Here is an 18,255-nt window from a genome sequence, read left to right on the forward strand (position 1 = left end):
TCCACCAGTCCGACTCCGAGTCCGGCGGTGACGAGCGCCGCAAGAAGCTGTACGTCATGTACGGCGGCAGTTCGGAGCTCGTCTCCCGGCGGGATGTCAAGACCCTTCGCCGAGAGGTTCTCTCGATGAAGCCGGGGACGCCGAAGGTGGCGCCCCATCAGCGGTGGAAGAGCACCACCATCTCCTTCAGGCCATCTGATTGCCCGAAGAACATGGCGGGCGCTGGCGTGCTGCCGCTCATCACGGCACCCACCATCGCCAACGTTCGCCTCCACCACGTGCTGATCGACGGAGTTGCAGGCCTCAGCATCATCAGCTATGCAGTGTTCAAGCACCTGCAAATCCCGGAGTCCAAGTTGGCTCCGTCGCGCCCATTCTCCGGAGTGGGCCCAAATCCTGTCTACCCGGAAGGGACCATCACCCTGCCGGTTACATTCGGGACGGAGGTGAACTTCCGCACGGAGAACGTCCAGTTCGAAGTTGCGGAGGTGAACCTCCCCTTCAACGCCATCATTGGTAGACCGGCTCTGTACCGGTTCATGGTCGTTGCCCATTACGGGTACCTGGTCCTGAAGATGCCTTCCCCGACAGGCGTCCTCACAGTCCAGAGTGACCGAGCCGCTGCCGTCGTGGCTGTTGAAAAACTCCATGCGTTGGCAACAGGACTTGCCCCCGCAGTTAGTGCCGAGGGGTCCGACCCCTCATCCTCGCGTGCCAAGGCTCCAGCCAAGGCACCCAAGGTTCGTCCGTCTGATACGGACGATGTACCCGTGAAGACCGTCCAGGTCGGAGTGGAGGCCTCCCAAACCACCCGCATCGGTGGGAATCTGGGAGAGAAATAGGAAAGCGCGCTCATCGCCTTCCTCCGGGCAAATGTTGACGTGTTCGCTTGGGAACCGTCACAGATGCCCGGGATCCCTAGGGAGGTGATTGAGCACCATCTGAAGATCCACCCCGACGCCAGGCCAGTCCGGCAGAAGTCACGGAAGCAGTCCATCGACGGCAGAACTTCATCCGTGAAGAGGTCCGCAAGCTGCTGCCGGCTGGCTTCATCGAGGAGGTCTACCACCCAGTGTGGTTGGCCAATCAGGTCGTGGTCCCAAAGGCTAATGGGAAGCTTCGGATGTGCATCGACTACACCAACCTCAATAAGGCATGTCCAAAAGACCCTTATCCACTTCCGTGAATAGATCAGATCGTAGACTCTACCTCCGGGTGTGACTTGTTGTCCTTCATAGATGACTATTCTGCTTTTCACCAAATCAAAATGGCTAGGGATGATAGAAAGCATACTGTTTTTGTAATAGTGGATGGTCTTTATTGCTATATTTTAATGCCATATGGACTGCTTAATGCTCTACCCACTTTTGCTCGTGCAATGAACATCACTTTAGATGATTTGGTTAGAGATATAGTTGAGGTGTATGTTGATGATATCATTGTCAAGACTAGAGAATCAAATTTCCTCCTAGAAAATTTGGCTCAAGTCTTCGACAAGCTACGCGCGACCTCTACAAAGCTTAACCCCGAGAAATGTGTCTTTGGCGTGTCGGCGGGAAAGCTCCTTGGTTTCCTGGTCTCCCACTGGGGGATCGAGGCCAACCAGACAAGATCCGAGCAATCGAGGCAATTAGACCCCCTGCGCATCTCAAGGACGTGCAGAGGTTGACAGGGTCCCTTGCAGCCCTCAGCCGCTTCATTTCGAGGCTGGCAGAGAGGGCGCTACCCTTCTTCAAGCTGATGAGGGAGTCTGGTCCATTTGCATGGACTGAAGAGGCAGAACAAGCCTTCCAGGAGATGAAGTAGTACCTCACCTCTTTGCCAGTCCTGGTCGCACCGGACCTAAGTGAGACGCTGTTTCTTTACCTTGTAGCAACGACTGAAGTGATCAGCATGGTGCTGGTCGCTGAGAGGTCCGAACAGCTCCAGCAGGGGGCCCCTGCGGCTTCCCCTGTAGGAGAGGGAGGACCGGCCTCCACCAGTGAAACAACCGGCCCTGCTTCAGAGGGTCCGGCCGGGTCCCGACCCGGGAAAGCACCAAGTGACCTGGGGTTCGGCGAGTCCCCAGCTCAAGGAGAAGGATCCAGTCTGACGGGCAAAGTCAAGACCGTCCAGAAGCCGGTCTACTACGTTAGCGAGGTCCTTCATGAGGCAAAGGCCAGGTATCCTGAGACGCATAAGCTCCTTTATGCTATACTTGTTGCGTCCAGGAAACTCCGTCACTATTTCCAGGCCCATAAAATTGTGGTGGTGACCTCTTACCCATTGAGGGCCATTCTCCACAACTCCAACGCCACGGGCAAGATCGCCAAATGGGCAGCAGAGCTTGCTGGTTTCCAACTCGTCTTCCAGCCACGTCACGCCATCAAGAGCCAGGTCCTTGCGGACTTCGCTGCGGAATGGACTCCAGCTCCCAGCGTCCCAGGGGGCCCAGACCATGGGTCGGACTCCCCACCTCAAGCCAGGGCTCTGGTGTTCACCGGACCCCACTGGACGCTCTTCTTCGACGGGTCCGCTTGCAACAAGGGTGCAGGGGCCGGTCTGGTCCTTATCGACCTACATGGCGAGCAAGTGAAGTACATGGTGCACCTCGACTTTGAGTCCACCAACAACATGGCGGAGTATGAAGCCTTAATCTTTGGACTCACGGTGGCTCTGTCCCTGGGGGTCCGGGAGCTCCTGGTCAAAGGAGACTCCCAGCTCGTCATCAGGCAGGTCCGGGGGGAGTGTTGCTGCAACAATCCCCAGCTCGCAGCTTACCTCATCCACGTGAGGAAGCTGGAGAAGGACTTCGATGTGCTGGAACTGCAACATGTTCCACGCAAAGTCAACTCAGCGGCTAATGCACTCTCCGCGAGGGCATCGACTCAGGCATCCGTGCTAGAGGGCGTTTTCCAAAGACGTCTGCTGAAGCCGTCCACCCAGCCTGCCGATCTGGGCGAAGGGGGCCGGACTAGCACCTCGAAGCTAGCGGTCCCGGTGGCGCTCCATCCGTGGGGCCCACCAAGGGTTGTGTGCACCCTCGAGGGTCCCGAAGGCCTCGGGGTGCCACGCCCAGTTTCTCAGGAAGGTCCCGATGCATGGATCTCCAAGGTCCGGGACTACCTGAAAGATAATTTCCTTCCTGAAGACCAAGCATCTGCTAAGCGCATAGTCCGGATGGCTAAGCGATACACGGTGGTAGAAGGGGATCTCTACCGCCGTGGCGCCAACGGCATCCTCATGCGGTGCATCACCCGGGAAGAGGGCTGCGACTTTCTCGCAGAGATCCATGGAGATGAGTGCGGAAGTCATTCTTCATCCCGCACGCTGGTCGGTAAGGTCTTCCGGCATGGTTTTTACTGGCCGACAGCGCTCCAGGATGCAGCTGAACTGGTAAGGTCCTGCAAAGCATGCCAGTTCCATGCGAAGCAGATACACACTCCAGCTCATGCACTGCAGATGATTCCACCCTCGTGGCCCTTTGCCGTATGGGGGTTGGATATCTTGGGACCCTTCCCTAGGTCCGTCGGCGGGTACCGTACCTCTACGTTGCCATTGACAAGTTCACCAAGTGGCCGGAAGCAACCCCAGTGGTTAACATCACCAAGGCGTCAGCAACAGCCTTCCTCAGGTCGATCGTGTGTCGGTTCGGGGTCCCGAACCGGATCATCACCGACAATGGGACTCAGTTCACAAGCCAATACTTTCAAGAGTACTGCGAAGACATTGGAATCCAGCTTTATTTCGCCCAGGAGCAATGGTCAAGTCGAGCGGGCTAATGCTGAGATTCTCAGAGGGCTCAAGATCCGGACCTACAACGATCTTGAGAAGCATGGCGCAAAATGAGTTGATCAGCTTCCAAGCATACTGTGGGGGAACAGGACCACACCCAGCTGGGCAACTGAGGAGACCCCTTTCTTCTTGGTCTACGAAGCTGAAGCGTGCCTTCCCCCGGAGATCATCATGGGCTCTCTACGAGTCCAAGCTTTTGATGAGGACTTGCAGGAACAGCAGCGTCGCCAAGACATGGACCTCATCGACGAGCGAAGATGGCGAGCAGCAGTCCGAAATGCACGGTACAACCAAGCGCTCCGGCGCTATCATCAACGGTTTGTGCGTAGTAGGGAGCTCCGGGTTGGGGACCTGGTCCTAAGGCGAATCCTGAACCGAGAGGGGCTGCACAAACTCTCCCCCAGCTGGGAAGGGCCCTTTAAGGTGACAAAGGTGTGCCGAGCCGGATCTGTTCGTTTGGCTACGGAGGAAGGCATGCAGCTACCCAATCCGTGGAACATTGAGCACCTCCGTAAGTTCTACCCTTAGGGCCCCAGTTGAGAGGAAATTTTTTCCTTTGTAATTGGTAGCATCCCTGTGCGGATCAGGGCGGTGGAGGTCCGCCCTCGTAAACCCGGCCCCTGGCGTTCGTCACACAATCTGTCTGTACCAATTCATTAAGGAAAAATTTATTCTCAGTATGTCCTTAAGGCTTATGCGCTTCTGTTTTTCCTTGTTTCTCGCTACACTAACCCCCCACGTGGTCCTTCACGTCTGTGACGTGCCCGAGGTCTATCTTGAGTTGTTACGCTGCGTCTCTACTCCAGGACCTCTGTTTTGTAGGAGAGAAGGAACCAGCTACCTGGGAACTGGCTTCAAGGAAACATGCTCGTTCTTTGCTGGGGTCCAGGGCCGTATAGCCGCTTAGCCTGGTTCCGTACCCTAAGCCTACACGCCCTGCCCTCTAGGATGAGTACCGTAGTACCTCGAACCACGAACCCAGGAAACCGGTACCCTTTAGTCCTCGAACCCATGTCCTGGTGCTCTGGCTCGCTACGCAACTCAATGGACCCTCGCTGGCAAAGTCCGGGACCTCGTGGGGACGTCTACTAAGTGTCGATCCTAACTCATGTCCAGGACCTCGGTTTAATTGTAGATAGTCCCGACCCATTGCGACTACCTCCCAGGGGGCCAAGGGACTTCGGTACGCTTGAGAACACGTCACAGAATTGCCAATCGGAAAAACAGCTAAGTTTTTTCGCAACAAATAGACGCATGAAACACTTGAAGGCATTACTGATAATGTACACAATATACACTACATCGCAAAATTATATTACAACAACAAAAAAAGATACTACTCCTATTATGCCGGTGGTCCGGAGGAGTCTCCTCTTTTTGCAGGTCCGGGACGGCGCCGGACGCGAGACACCATCATGTCCGCCGCCTCCTGCACTCCTTCCTATGCGGCCTCTGCTGTCGCCTGGATGGGGCCAACCAAAACAGGAGTCAGTTAGAAGGCGGGGTCGTGGCTTCGGAAGCAGGTAAGGATATACTCCGCCATCCCTCGGGCAACCGCTCGCCCTTCTATCTCCAGGAGGTCGAGGATGGCGGACTCCAGGTGTCGCAGCCGCTCGGCGGCGGAGTCCAGCACCGTGAGGGCAGCGCCAAGTGAGGGTGGCGCCTCCGCGACCCGGATGGGACTTACTCCGAGTGCATCCAGGGAGGGGTTCACCTCACCGGCCCACTACACGTCCCGGCCGATGCAGGCGCTCCGCTCCGCTAGGAACTCCTCCACCTTGGCCTCCCTCTCCTGGAGCGATGTCCCCCTCCCCTGGAGAGACGCCTCCCGCTCCTGGAGTCCCAGGATTCGGGCCGCCAACTCCTCCTGGTGGACGGCGAGGTTGGCCTCTCCCTCCACCACGGCCGCCTCCCGTTCCGCAAGGGCAGCTTGCTGCTCCTTGATCAGCTCCAGTGACATCCTGGCGTGGTCGGTCAGCTCGAGGGCGATCTTCGTCCTCACCTCCATCGCGCTCACCTTCATCTCTGCCGCGAGCTCCCGCTCGATGGCCTGCGGCTCCCGCCGGGTGGCCGCTCTCTCCCGCTGGGCAGTGGCCGCCTCTCGGTCGAGAGCCTTCTGTAGCTGCTCCTGCAGGTTGTCGTACTCCTGCGCGAGCTGGATGCGCTCCCCGGCGTAGCGGGCGGAGACTGTCTTGATGCGGTCCCCCAGGCGGCGCTCCCAGTTGGAGAGATGGAGGCGCTCCGCCTCCAGCTCCTCCCACTCCTGGCAGATACCCGCCTCCAACTCCTCTAGTGCCTGCTGGCTCTTGGCCAGGAGGCGGGGGAGAGGGACCTTCGCTGGGCTCGGGAGAAGGTGCCTCCCGTACACCACCTCCGGCTCCTCCTCCTATGCGGGTGGTGTGGCAGTGCTGGCGACCTCTGCGACCTCCGGTGCTGGTGCCTCTACCGTTTTCGCAGCCTCCTCTGCTGCTGGCTCAGCTGGAGAGGCCCCCGCCGTGGTGTCCGGCGCCGCCGCCGCTGCTGGCGCCTCGACCGTCACAGTGGGACGGGCAGCCTCCCCCTGAGGTGCGGCTTCGGGCCTTGGGGGTGTAGTCTCCGGCTCCGGACTTCCGAGTCCGAACTCTACCGGTGCTGGCGCGGGCGGAGGCCCTGCTGGTGCTGTCATCGACCTCCCAGCAGGGGATGGTGGAGCTGGCTGGGGGCCGGAACCCCCAGCCGGAGAATCGCCGGCAGACGCGGACGGCACGTCTGGAAAATTGGGCTTGACATACACCAACGGAGTTAGGGCCTAGAAATTAAGTAGAGCAGAGAAAAGCTTGGGAAGGCTACTTACATGAAGTCGAGCCACTCCCAGCCTCCCTAGGCCATCGGGGGGATCCCCTTTCCTGCAGCGGACGCCCTTGGCGGCGGGGATGGGGCTTGAGGGGCTGGCTCTGGCGGTGGTGGTGGCGTCGCTGGGCGCTGCGTCGTCGGTGGCGACGGAGGAATCTGCTGCTCCGATGAAGACCGCCGCACCTCCTCCGGCCTCCCCTCCGGCTGCTGGCGTTGTGGTGGAGGTGGTGGAGCTTTGCTCTGCCTCTCCGCCCCCGCCGACTTCTGGCGCTTGGGGGCCAGCTCCCCCACGAAGGAGCCGTCGCCACACTGGAGCCTCCAAGGCCTTGGACCCCTCTGCTTGGCTGCCCCACGCGGGGCCGCCCCATGCGCCTCGTCGTCCCTCCGAGTCGGGGCGGCACCCGCATTGTCCTTGTGACGGTGCTCCGGCACCGACACCCTCTCCTTTCCTTTCCCGGCGGGGGCCGGACCTCCGTGGCTGGGCCCCCCGGGACCTTGGCTGGTGCGTTGCTGGCGGTCGGGTGAAGCGCCGGGGATGTGGATCCTGCGATTGGGGTCACCTCCCATCTGTCGGACCGCCAGGACGCCCTCGTCAAGGGTCGGCATCGATGCCAGGACCGCTGACCGCAAATCCTGGTCCTCGCACAGGGCCTTTATATAGCTCGGGAGGACCAGAGACTCCAGCCTGAATGCCTCGCCGGTCATCGCCCGGAGCGCCGCCTCCAGCTCCGCCCTAGTGAAATCGGAGCCGGGACCGCGCGCGATCCTGCAGCAGTCATTTGGCCCTATGTACATGCAAGCCATCCTGGACCGCTACTGTAGGGGTCGATGCGACGCCTCAAGAAGTCGCCCAGCACCATCATCGACGTCAGGCCGCCCCTCGCCAGCTCCTTGATCCAGTTCAGCACCGGGTCAAGCCCCGCTGGCAGCGACGGCTTGGCCTTCTAGGTGCTCTGGTCGCTGAGGGGCCTTTCTGTTGGCAGCTCGAGGCGTTCGTTGGTGTCGGCCTTGGCGATGACCCAGCCGTCACGCCAATCCTCCCAGTTAGCGCTGGAGAAGGCGCTGATGTAGGAGCTGGCCGTCCCTTGCCGGAGCTGGAAGTAGTAGGCGGCGACCTCGCGCCTGCTCCTCCCTGACCCGACCAAGGCATAAAAATGCCTGAAGATGGCGGTGAAGGGGCGGACCCCCACGAACATCTCCATGAAGTAGGCAAAAACCGCCACGAGGAGGACGGAGTGGGGGGTGAGGTGCTGAAGCTGAAGGCCGAACTCCTCCAGGAGCAGGAGAAAGAAGGAGGAGATCGGAGGCACCAACCCGCACATGGCGTACGAGTTGAAGAGGATGAATTCCCCCGCGGCAAGGTCGCGGAGGGGGATTTGGCCGGCCTAGATCCTCCCGACGAGCTCCGGCGAGGTCCATCCCAGAAGGCGGCGCACCATGTCCAGCTGGCTCTCGCGCTGGAAGCGGCAGGGGTGACGAAGAGAAGACATGGTGCGATTGCGGGGGATGGATCGCAAGGGAGCAGGAAAGAGAAGAAATGCCGAGCGCAAGAAAGTTGATTGCAAAGTGCGAGCGGAGACGAAGGGGCGCTACGGCGACTGTTGAAGGCAAGAGCGAAAAGGTAGCCGGTCTCTTCGGCGCCTACCTTTTATGTAAAAGCCACTCGCCCTTTCGAGCTCCACGGCGACCGAGGGGGAGCCGAACGGCTGCCTACACCAGGTCCCCTCCTCTTACGCTCAATGACCGGAGGGCTCGGGCCCGCCAGTCAAAGGAGTGGCCGCTGGAGGTAGGGGGAAAAGGCAAAATCCGAACCGCCCGAGCTGCGGGACGAGCTTGAATAAGATAAGAACCTGAACCACCTAACGCGCATGGCGCGGGCGGAGGACGGGCCCCTCGGGGATCCCGCTAAGGGGGAAAAGACATCCATGCCCTTTCCCGCGCGGGAACAAGCTCTCCACCCGGGACAACGCTGGGATGTGGCCCCACCTGCGGGTTCGTTCCCCACCCGAGGTGGGCCCGGGGGCCTCTGTCGGTACATACGGACAGGGGTACCTCCTGCTAGGGTGTCCAGGCCCTTAGCGTCTCGCTGTCGCCTCACAGGAGTGCGCGATGGTGTCAGGCTCCGGCGTGTGCGCCAAGCGCATCGTGGTGGATGCGCGCCACCACATGCTCGACCGCCTATCCTCCATCATCGCCAAGCAACTGCTCACGACCAGATGGTCGTAATAGCCCACTACGAGGAGATTTGCCTCTCCGTGGGCCTAGCCCGTTAGGGAGTCATCTGACAGTCTGTCCGCCCTGATAGGCACGAGGTTATCCGTGACCTCACCCTTGTCCTCTGGGAGACGGGACGTACAGCCCGGACCCGACAGCTGGGATCGTGGTCTCCGAACCTCCCCCCGGGGCTCGTATAGGTCCGGCGCCCCTACGTGCCCATGAAGACAAGGTGCTCGGGTATGGCCTCCACAGGCCCGAACCCTTAGGGCGTCCGGCGCCGCCACGTGTGGGAGCCAAACCCCTATGGGCCTGTCTCTCCAACTGGCCTCGGGGGCCCGGACCCCCCCTATTTCCTCCGGGAAGGGGTCCGGCGCCGCCACGTGCCACCAAGGTGGCGACTCCAGGGCCAACCCTGCCACGTGCCCGTGGCAGAAGACCCTTCGCGGGACGCCAACCCAACAACCGCATTAAATGTCAGTATGGTCTGCCCAACTGACACCACGGTAAGCCCGTCTGTTACCAAGACGGCGCGTCACTGTGCTCTGCGCGCGGGCAGACGGCGTCTAGTCACATCACAGCGCCGCGCGCGTGAGTAATGATGGCCTGCTGCAGGTGTGCTGAGGCGTGCGCCGCAATAGTGCACGCGGAGGCGACGGCGCGGCAGGGTCAACGCTGCTTCTTCGTCTGTCAGAGGGTCCTAACCCAACAGTAGCAGCACGGCTTCCACTTTTGGATAACACTGACAACAGTCACTGTGCTGGCAAGGCGGCACACGGCCATATCCTGGCTGTAGATACGCACATCAACTTCCCGATTGAGAGGACTACAGAGAGGAGCTGGAGATGAAGATCTCCATATCTCTCGTAGAACAAGCTCCTGTTGACCGGCCCACCTGTCGGGGCCCCACACAGTGTAAGCGCTCCCCTTGGACTATAAAAGGGAGAGTGTACCCGATAGAAGGGGCATCCATCTTAGGTTCCCACTCAGATTTACACAAGGACTAGACTCACAAGCTTTCTCAATCTTCCACAATCAATACAACACTCAAGTGGACGTAGGGTATCATACTCCGGCGACCCGAACCACTCTAAAATCCTCGTGTTTTTCCTGTGTTCATCGGCATATTGATCAAGCGCTCTTAGGTCTCCCCCAAACTCTTTCTTAACTAGGATTTGGTGGGTGCATTCCGCCACCGGCTGGAGATTTCCTCCGACAGATCTGATTTGAGGGCTATTATTGGAGATGCTCTAAGAGGGGAGAGGACCCTCTCTCCATGGGCAGTGGCAGGAGCTCAAGGAAGAGCGGCGCGTCGAGCTTGGGCTTGATCGAGCAGAGGGTCGGATGGTGGAGGAGGATAGATGAGAAAATCCCAATATCTTTTTTTGCACATCCAAACGTGAATTAAATTTGACTACTTCTAACGATTCCAAACGGGAATGCAATAGCCATCCAAACAATAGAATTCGAATTGTGGTCATTTCAGTACCATGGCTGAATTGGTATTGAACCCAATTCAATACTAAGCCCTCCAATATCGACATCCAAATGCATCCTTAATCTATTTGCACCCTCAAGGCCGGCGGGAACTATAGTTTTTCTCAGTCGATTTATCTAGATAATGGAATAAAACAGGTCTCTCAGCCTCTACATGTTCTTAGTCAACTAGGAAATTTTGTCCATCTAGTTTTGTTAAAAAAGGCCATTAAAAATAAAGCCAAAAAGGTTGCATCTGCAAAATTCTTGGGCCATCCTTAGACCATTTTCATATCATATGTTGCACATAACTCTAACCCTTGGCATAATTATTCTTTAACATATCATTTATTCTTCCAACAGATTTTTGAAAGGATCATAAGGTACAGGCAGAATCTTTTTGAAAGCAAAGCATTACTCACCGCCTCACAGGTAATATTCATAAGATTTTCTGTTGATATTGCTCTTCTCTTAGGATAAACAAATTAATCGTTATAAAACAGAGGTGATCAAGACTGGATTCTTTGACTTAAGCTGTGGTTTAAGAAAAAATTTCACTTACAAAACTTTTCATCAGATTATAGTACAGTACATCTTTAAAACACAGCTGAACACTCATTTAAGCCTTGATTGACTGCCATTAACCCTTGTCTTCTCAAGATTCTCCACCTCTCTGCAGGAACAGAGAAAGCAAAGAAAAGTAACGAGTGATTTGCAAATGAAATCTTCCATAGAAGCCATTAAAAAATTAACTAGTACTTTCATACCGTTAGCAACTTTACCATATATGACAGGTTGAATGTAGTAAAATATTTGGAAATCATCTGGATATATAAGCAGTGCGAATTTTGTCCATTCAACTTGAATGCAATTCTCAGAAAGGTGAGTGATTTGACCAATAATTACTTCCTTAGTGACAGCTTCTGCATGGAAGAATTTAACAGCCCGATTGCCATAAAAGGGTGCAATCTTTTGACCTTCCACTGTTATGCAAATATCACATTAGAAAACTTCAAGTTTGGAGTTTATGTCATGAAACGTGAGCACTGCATAGACAACCAATAAGTATGTAATGCACAATGGATTCTCCAATTGACAGGCTGTCAGAACCCAACAGTGATCAAATATCCATCATATCTCACAAATTAGGATTCATGCAAGCACAAGTTTACCATGCTAGATGGACTAAAAACTATCCATCAGAGAGAGCACTATCAATTAGTGTCACCAAATCCGCAGGTACACAAACTTCGCCGATCAAAGAAGTAATGTGATCAACAACATTGCAATCAGATTTCAAGCAGATCATTGACAAACAGCTCTTCTGATATGAAGTACAAGATTTGAGACAATTTCTTTGCCCTCTGTCTATGTGTTCATATGCCTTTGATAGTGTCACCAATAGCCTTCTGAAACTCTCTTCTTCTAATATTTGTTTGACATTGGAGAAAGCACTACGGTTATCTTCAGAAATACTACGAAGATTCTCAGTAGTGAAAGCCTCTGTAGTTATCATTTTTGATGCCACATTACGAATTGACTTCAGATTATAGACAAAATGGTGTGCAGTTTCTGTTGAAAATGTTGCAACCTCTGGCTGCTGAAGATGGTAAAGCTCAATTACATTGGCTAAAGCAAACCGCACTATGAAAACGAAGAAATCATAGAAGTTCATGCCTGAAAATAGATCAAATAGGATGTTATCCGAGAAAGTTGAAAAAAGGCATTTCTTATTGTTCATGTAATAATTTCACATACTGGAGCATCACCTGTATTAGCTGCCAAGTTCCGTTGGCAAAGCCCTTCGAAATCGTCACATATATCTCGAATGTCTTCAATATATTCTTTTGCAACTTTGTAGTCTTCATAAAGCAAGTTCCACTAAATGTGCCAAGTATTAGCAAGAATGTATCTTATTATTCTACAATTAACTTGATACAAAACACATGTACTCACCACCCAGTGTAGGTTGTAGGCATTAAACCAATTATGGTTTATAGATATAGTATCCTCCTATAGTGATTGCCATAAAGGGGAAAAACATATGAGTTTAGCAGCTTGTAGTATATTAATGGTAGATGGTACAATTCTTTAAACAAATATTGTACAGGAAAAATCAAAGAACTTTTTAAGAAATAAATAAATGCACTGCCATTTGAATATCATTCAAACAGATTTAGCTACACTAATGTTAATTGATAAATACTTAAAAGTAAAATGTCAGTAACTCTAGTTCAGTTGTTGGGAGTAAAATTTTCTTCAAATTGATTAGCCATTGCATCAGTTTACATGCCACAGGGAGCAGACTCAAATGATTCAAAGTTCTTCCATGGACATGAGCCCAGCGGTAACCACAGCATGGAGGCGCAGCATGCACAGAGATGTGACGCATTTCTTTCAAGGATCATTGTATCATTAGGAAGTTGCATGCTGACGGGTCCAGAGACCCGGGGTCCCTAGCGGGCCCACTTTCCACTGACATTCTGCCTAGCCCGAAACCGCACCTGGAACAGACGACCATCCTTGTGGGCCGCAACTTTGTCTAGACCGCCTAGGCCCATGATCCCGACCGGCCTCCCGGTCGGAGAAAATCTAGCTTGCGTCCCCGACCAAGGGGACGCTCGGGGACTGGGTCCGTACCACGACGGCTCCGACTCAGATCCCCGACCAGGCTCCGCCTTACACGTGTCACTACCCCCGACCGGCGAGGCCGAGGCCAGCCGGACCTTGCGTACTGCCCCCCCCCCCCCCCTCCTCGGGGAGCAGGTGCGGCGGATAAGGGTGCACGCCAAAGTCAATTTGTCGTACGGGGCCAACCACTCACTCCACGAGGGTTACAGTCCCCCTTGCTGCCCGTCCTCGCGAATGGATGGGAAGTGACGTCATCACGATATGGCGAACACACCTCCATCATGACAGAGTGACGGGGCGTAGTGCCGGGGACGGGTTGTGACTGTCATACCATACTTATCGGTGCACACCCGTCCCCCGACCGAAAGAGCACGATGTACAGGGACGGAACAAGATGGCCACTCCGCGACTCAGGACTTAGGCGGTGGCCGCACCAGGACTCCGACTGACAGAGTTGGCGGTCCCGACTGACAAAGCTGACGACCCCGACCGACGGGGCACGGAAACACTCTCTCTCTCTCTCTCTCTCTCTCTCTCCCCCTACCACATACCAGTCCCCCTGTAAGGAGGGGGCCCCTTGGACTATAAAAGGGAGGGTCATCCGCTTAGGAAAGAGGCATCGCTCCAGAAGTAGACTCATCGTCTATCCTCACTCGAAAGCTTGAAACTTCCCAAACTCTCACGAGCACCCAAGCTCAAGCAATACATCCGACCGACCCCCGACTGGATGTAGGGCACGATTGCCTGAACCAATATAAATCTTGAGTCATTGTGTGCTAGGCCACATCCGATCACAACACTCGACATACACTTCGAGGAGATTTAGCTGCCGGCCATTTCCGGAACCGACACATGCATATCAGCATATCTCATAATTTGGCATTTTATCATTATTAGCTGATTTTTTCTTTTGAATCGTCCATTTTACTTTCTTAGCGATCAAGTCGTACTCCAACCATATAAGGTCATAAGGATTGGTTTGCATCATTTATGTGTGCAAGCAATGGGAGTGAATAATCTTCATAACGTCTAAAGTTTTCTCCCTCATATATCCCATATATTGTTTTTCCTCATCTGTTGTCTAGCTCTCTATGTTCTAGTGTCTCAGCTCCTCAACCCGCGCTGTCCCGGTCCTGTTCTGCATGATATTTGCCCATCATAGGTTCAGGACATTTTCAATCTCATGAAAGGGGACAGCAAAGCAAGCCCTTCCAAGCCCTCCTCAACATAGGAAGTTAAACGTCTAAGTTGAAAAAGAACAAGGTGCGCATCAAGTGACACCAACCCAAATTAAGAAAAGGAAAACTCAACTTGGTGAAAGCAGATTACATATGTTACTCAGTCACTGAGAGGAATATACATGTAAAATGGGTGGGGATATTTTAAAGATGTCCAGTGTTAACACAAATCTGATCCAAAGGCAATGATTGGTAGTTTCATGTTATCCTATTTGGTCCTTATTTCGTCCAAGCGGAAAATATATCTACTTGCATAACACCAAACCAATACAGATCAACCATCAAACAGTAAACATGCAGTTAGGTTGCAAATATGGGGAGATTTACCAGGTTATGGACTTGGTGATACCATCCACTGGGAACAAATATGATTTCATTCTGCTCTTGAATGCACTCTAGCCATTCAGCCTACAAAAGAAACTTCATAAAATTACATTTCAGAAAAGAAACTTTCCAGAGGGCATTTGACCAGAGAGGGAGGGAGGGAGACCTTATTGAATTCAGGAAAAAGCTTTTCAGAAACATCATCATTTAAGTTATAGACCGAAGATCTCATGTACCTATATGGCACAATTAACAATCACTGAGCAGGTAACAACAGAAAGTACTACGACAAAAAAAAGAGAGGGTATGGAGCATTTTTACATTATGTATTATGTGTCTTTTAGAAAACGCAAAGTTCTATGTAAAAGTTATAATGATGCTTAATAGTTGCTTTACATGAACTAATCTAACAGGCTCACCTGATATGATTTCATTCTACCATTAACAATTGTTACCAAAGTAAGTTTTAGCTACCAACAATAAACAATGATAAGAAATACCAAAACTAACTTTTTTATACCTATCAAATACACGGTGACTTTGTGATGGTGGTAGAAACAACCATTGTTTTCTCCCACAAACGTTTGCTGACCAGCTGTATGACCTAAAAACATCAGCATGCAGAGGAGTCCAGGTTCCTACAGATCGAAGCTCAAGCATAATTATGATTGGAGATAATCACAATATAACACAGGGTAACTTGCATGTGGAATCACAGAATTCCACAATGCTAGACATGTAAAACAGAACATACCTTTTTCTCCCATGTAAACAAACCGATAGTCTGAACAGTTTGTTTCATTTTTATGCTTGGCAATGTCAGAATCTCTATGTATAGGGTGACTGTCAAGATACATGTTGAGCCAATCATCAATGAAGAATGTTGGTGTAGTATATGCAACATAATCAGGGTACTCCTGGAAATTTAAGATAAGTAATTACAACCATGTTGCTGTTGCGGCAGGAAAGGGAATATCAGTTGGAAAAACAAAAGAGGCATTGTCTGCATTCTACTGTTGAGCAATTGAAGGATTATTCAATCTTGTAAGCATAGACACACACATTGTTTTTTCAAAATGAGCCTCAACTGCATAGCACAGAAGTTATGGTGAAATCCATATAGTTAAAATAAGAAAACATTTTGGTCTTAAGAACTTGTATGTGGATTTAAGACAATGTTGCAATCCTTGGAATGAAAACTTGCAGCTAGCCAGTTACTAAATAATAGATTTGAGCTCTGAAAAAAAAGGAATAAAATCAGTGGGCATTCATCATGCTGCTTGCTGGAACTGACTCCATATTCCATACCACAGTTTTCCTCCAACTTAAAATAATAATAAACATAATTTAGTTTATAACATTACAAGTTACAACATCTGTCAGATATGCCAGCTTTACATAGGCACGGCATATAGAAACAAATATTTATCATGGGAAAAAATACTATATTATTACCATAAAATGTTTTAGCAAAAATTAGAAGATGCACACAAAGTGATTCGCTGTTTATTTTGATTTGGCATAAACCTTTACATGCACAAAAAAAAATACTAGCCAGTGTAATAGTTGAGCAAAATCAAGCGAGTAGTGTGCTGGGAAAAGACCTTAACGAAATGCCAATCTTTCAGATACAACAGGGAGCTCTCGCGATCCCCAGCACTGGAGCCACCGTGAGCGTCTCCAACCCAGTGGTCTATGAACTCCTGCATGGACATCTCAAGCCGCTTCTGGTCCGTGAACTCCCTCGAGGAGCAGTCAGCGACCTGCGCAATCGATGCCACTGCGTACGGGTCCTCAAACGATACGCGTAGCAAGCGCAACGGGCCATCAGCACGGACGAGGAGGGGATACCTGGACGAGAGGGGAGGGGAAGTTCCGGGCGAAGAAGCTGAGGTCAGGGCGGCGGCGGTCGCCGGGGCCGGGGAGCGTCCAGTCCTCGCAGGCCCGCCAGGACGCGGTGAGCCCCGTGAGGACGACGGGGCAGTTGGGCGCCATGAAGCGGTCGACGAACTCCGCGTAGGTCAGCGACGCTCCGTCCACGCGCTCCACCTGCCCCACCACCTTCACGCGGCCGTCCATCTGGTCGACCGAGGGAGAGGGAAGGGAGGCACGCTTGCTTCTTCGGCAGCTTCGCTCGGGCTCGGGCGGCGGCGTAGTTGGAAGTGCGCAGTCGCGGAGTCGCCGGAGTTGGGGGCGACAAGCCGACCGGGCCGTAGTTTCCGCACGAGCGTGGTTGCCCATCCGCCGCACGGGCCTTTAGTTGGGCTGCTGGTGTCCGCCGCTCCCGCTTGTGGCCGGCGTTTCGGCCCAACAGTTTCTCCAAGCGCGTTTTTCTGTTTCTCTTTTTTTGTCTTCTTTTGGTCTTTATATATGCGATGAAACATATAATCATTTGTATTTGTATATTAGTATTTGATTGTTTCTTGTGGTTTAAGTTGCTTATTCCTGCATACCTGTGCACTAAACAATCTACAGGCTCATTTGGATATTCAGCATTAAAAAACCATGGGAAAGAACCCAACGGGAATTGGCCAAGTGGGTGCTATAGTCCATCTTGTCACCCATCTACTTCAAAAAAAAAAACCGCATGATGGCAGGATTCGTTGTAATATATGGTATACATTCTTGATTCCAAGATGCAACGCCCTGGCTGGGATCCTTACTGCCAAGTGCCAAGAGCAAAGGGACATCACATGAAATTTTCAGTCATAAAAAGTCACCTTTCTTTTACACTAAAGATCGAGTATGTCAGGTCAGCTAGTAGGCTGCTGCTACATTCTCCTATGTTTGTATACCACAGCATCGTGTAAACCCTAAACACACAGGATAAAAGTCCCTTACTAACTAACTGTTGGTTTCGGAGGAGCCGATTCCAAGCAGAAAGTAAAAATGGATGGTGAAAGCTCAATCAGAATAATCTTATATGCACTCACAAAATTTTAAAAAATCATCACCGGTTCAACTTATCCTAAACTATGTCATTTAGTCTAATTTATCCCTTCCGGGTTCAAGTCCTCGACTAGGCACGGGTGCTCGTATTTTTCTAAATTTATTTCAACATTTAACAAATATACTTCCTTCAATGGTAGGTGACGTGCAAATCGATAGCAGGGTGTACGTGGTGACTTCGTTAATTTCAAGATATGTTGGTTCAGTCTCCCAGGATAAGGTTGTGTGTGTTTTGAGTGAGTCCACATGTGTGTATGTGAGCGTCCGTGTCGTCTATACTCTATTTTGAAAAAAAAAGTAGGTTTATCCATTCTTTTACTAATTTCCAATACCATATATAAAGCTTTAGCCAACACTTCCCTCGAGTATAGCCAAAAATTCTGATAACCTCTAAACTACTTCTTTCAGTGCAATTTACTCCCACAATTATGCCAATTAGTCTAATTTACTTCTTAATAAGATTTATATTTTTTTTCCTCCACGCACAAGTGGTGTTTTAAGTTAAAATTTTTGCTGGATGATAATAGACATCATAAAATAACCCTTGACATAATAATTGCACAAAAAGTAATGATGGAAATTCATTATATTTTCTGTCCACGGTCATTTTACATAATTTTACCTTAAATGTATGGAGAAATAACAAAGACAAATCTTGTTATGGAGTAAATTAGACTAAATGATATAGTTTTGGGAGTAAATTGAATTTAGGGGTTTGTCCGGACTATAAGGGAAGTAATTTAAACTTTTTCTCTTTTTATTTATTATCTAAAGCAATTTTGCTATTACATCTGCTTCAGAACCATCCGAGTGTTAT

General features: G+C 51.7%; 1 protein-coding gene across 4 annotated transcripts; it reads right to left on the reverse strand.

Annotated features, from left to right (window-relative positions):
- Window positions 1–10,802: 10,802 nt before the first annotated feature.
- On the reverse strand, window positions 10,803–16,745 carry LOC112891401 (jmjC domain-containing protein 4). Of its 4 annotated transcripts, none has more exons than XR_003228548.1 (10): window positions 16,341–16,745; window positions 16,094–16,252; window positions 15,244–15,406; window positions 15,010–15,127; window positions 14,656–14,725; window positions 14,493–14,573; window positions 12,253–12,309; window positions 12,066–12,177; window positions 11,079–11,973; window positions 10,803–10,969 (listed from the first exon to the last, which is right to left on the reverse strand). XR_003228548.1 is itself a non-coding variant. In XM_025958247.1 (9 exons), exons 1-9 carry the CDS (start codon window positions 16,728–16,730, stop codon window positions 11,489–11,491), a joined length of 1,635 nt encoding a protein of 544 aa, XP_025814032.1. In that variant the 5' UTR covers window positions 16,731–16,745; the 3' UTR covers window positions 10,803–11,488. The 4 variants fall into 4 exon arrangements, 2 of the variants coding, with proteins under 2 accessions (XP_025814032.1, XP_025814033.1); XR_003228547.1 differs by having other exon boundaries at window positions 11,064–11,973; XM_025958247.1 differs by having other exon boundaries at window positions 10,803–11,973.
- Window positions 16,746–18,255: the final 1,510 nt, after the last annotated feature.

This window comes from Panicum hallii, chromosome 5, assembly GCF_002211085.1.
Source record: "Panicum hallii strain FIL2 chromosome 5, PHallii_v3.1, whole genome shotgun sequence".
In the NCBI taxonomy this organism is placed as follows: domain Eukaryota; kingdom Viridiplantae; phylum Streptophyta; class Magnoliopsida; order Poales; family Poaceae; genus Panicum; species Panicum hallii.

What these genes read in the sequence shown, in the direction of transcription:
- LOC112891401 (XM_025958247.1), bottom strand. Translation starts at nt 16,730, where the DNA reads ATGGGCAACCACGCTCGTGCGGAAACTACGGCCCGGTCGGCTTGTCGC. An exon ending in TGTTTACATGGGAGAAAAAG is followed by an intron (nt 15,128 to 15,243) that starts GTATGTTCTGTT and finishes TTCGATCTGTAG; the next exon opens with GAACCTGGACTCCTCTGCAT. An exon ending in CCTACAACCTACACTGGGTG is followed by an intron (nt 12,178 to 12,252) that starts GTGAGTACATGT and finishes TGGCACATTTAG; the next exon opens with TGGAACTTGCTTTATGAAGA.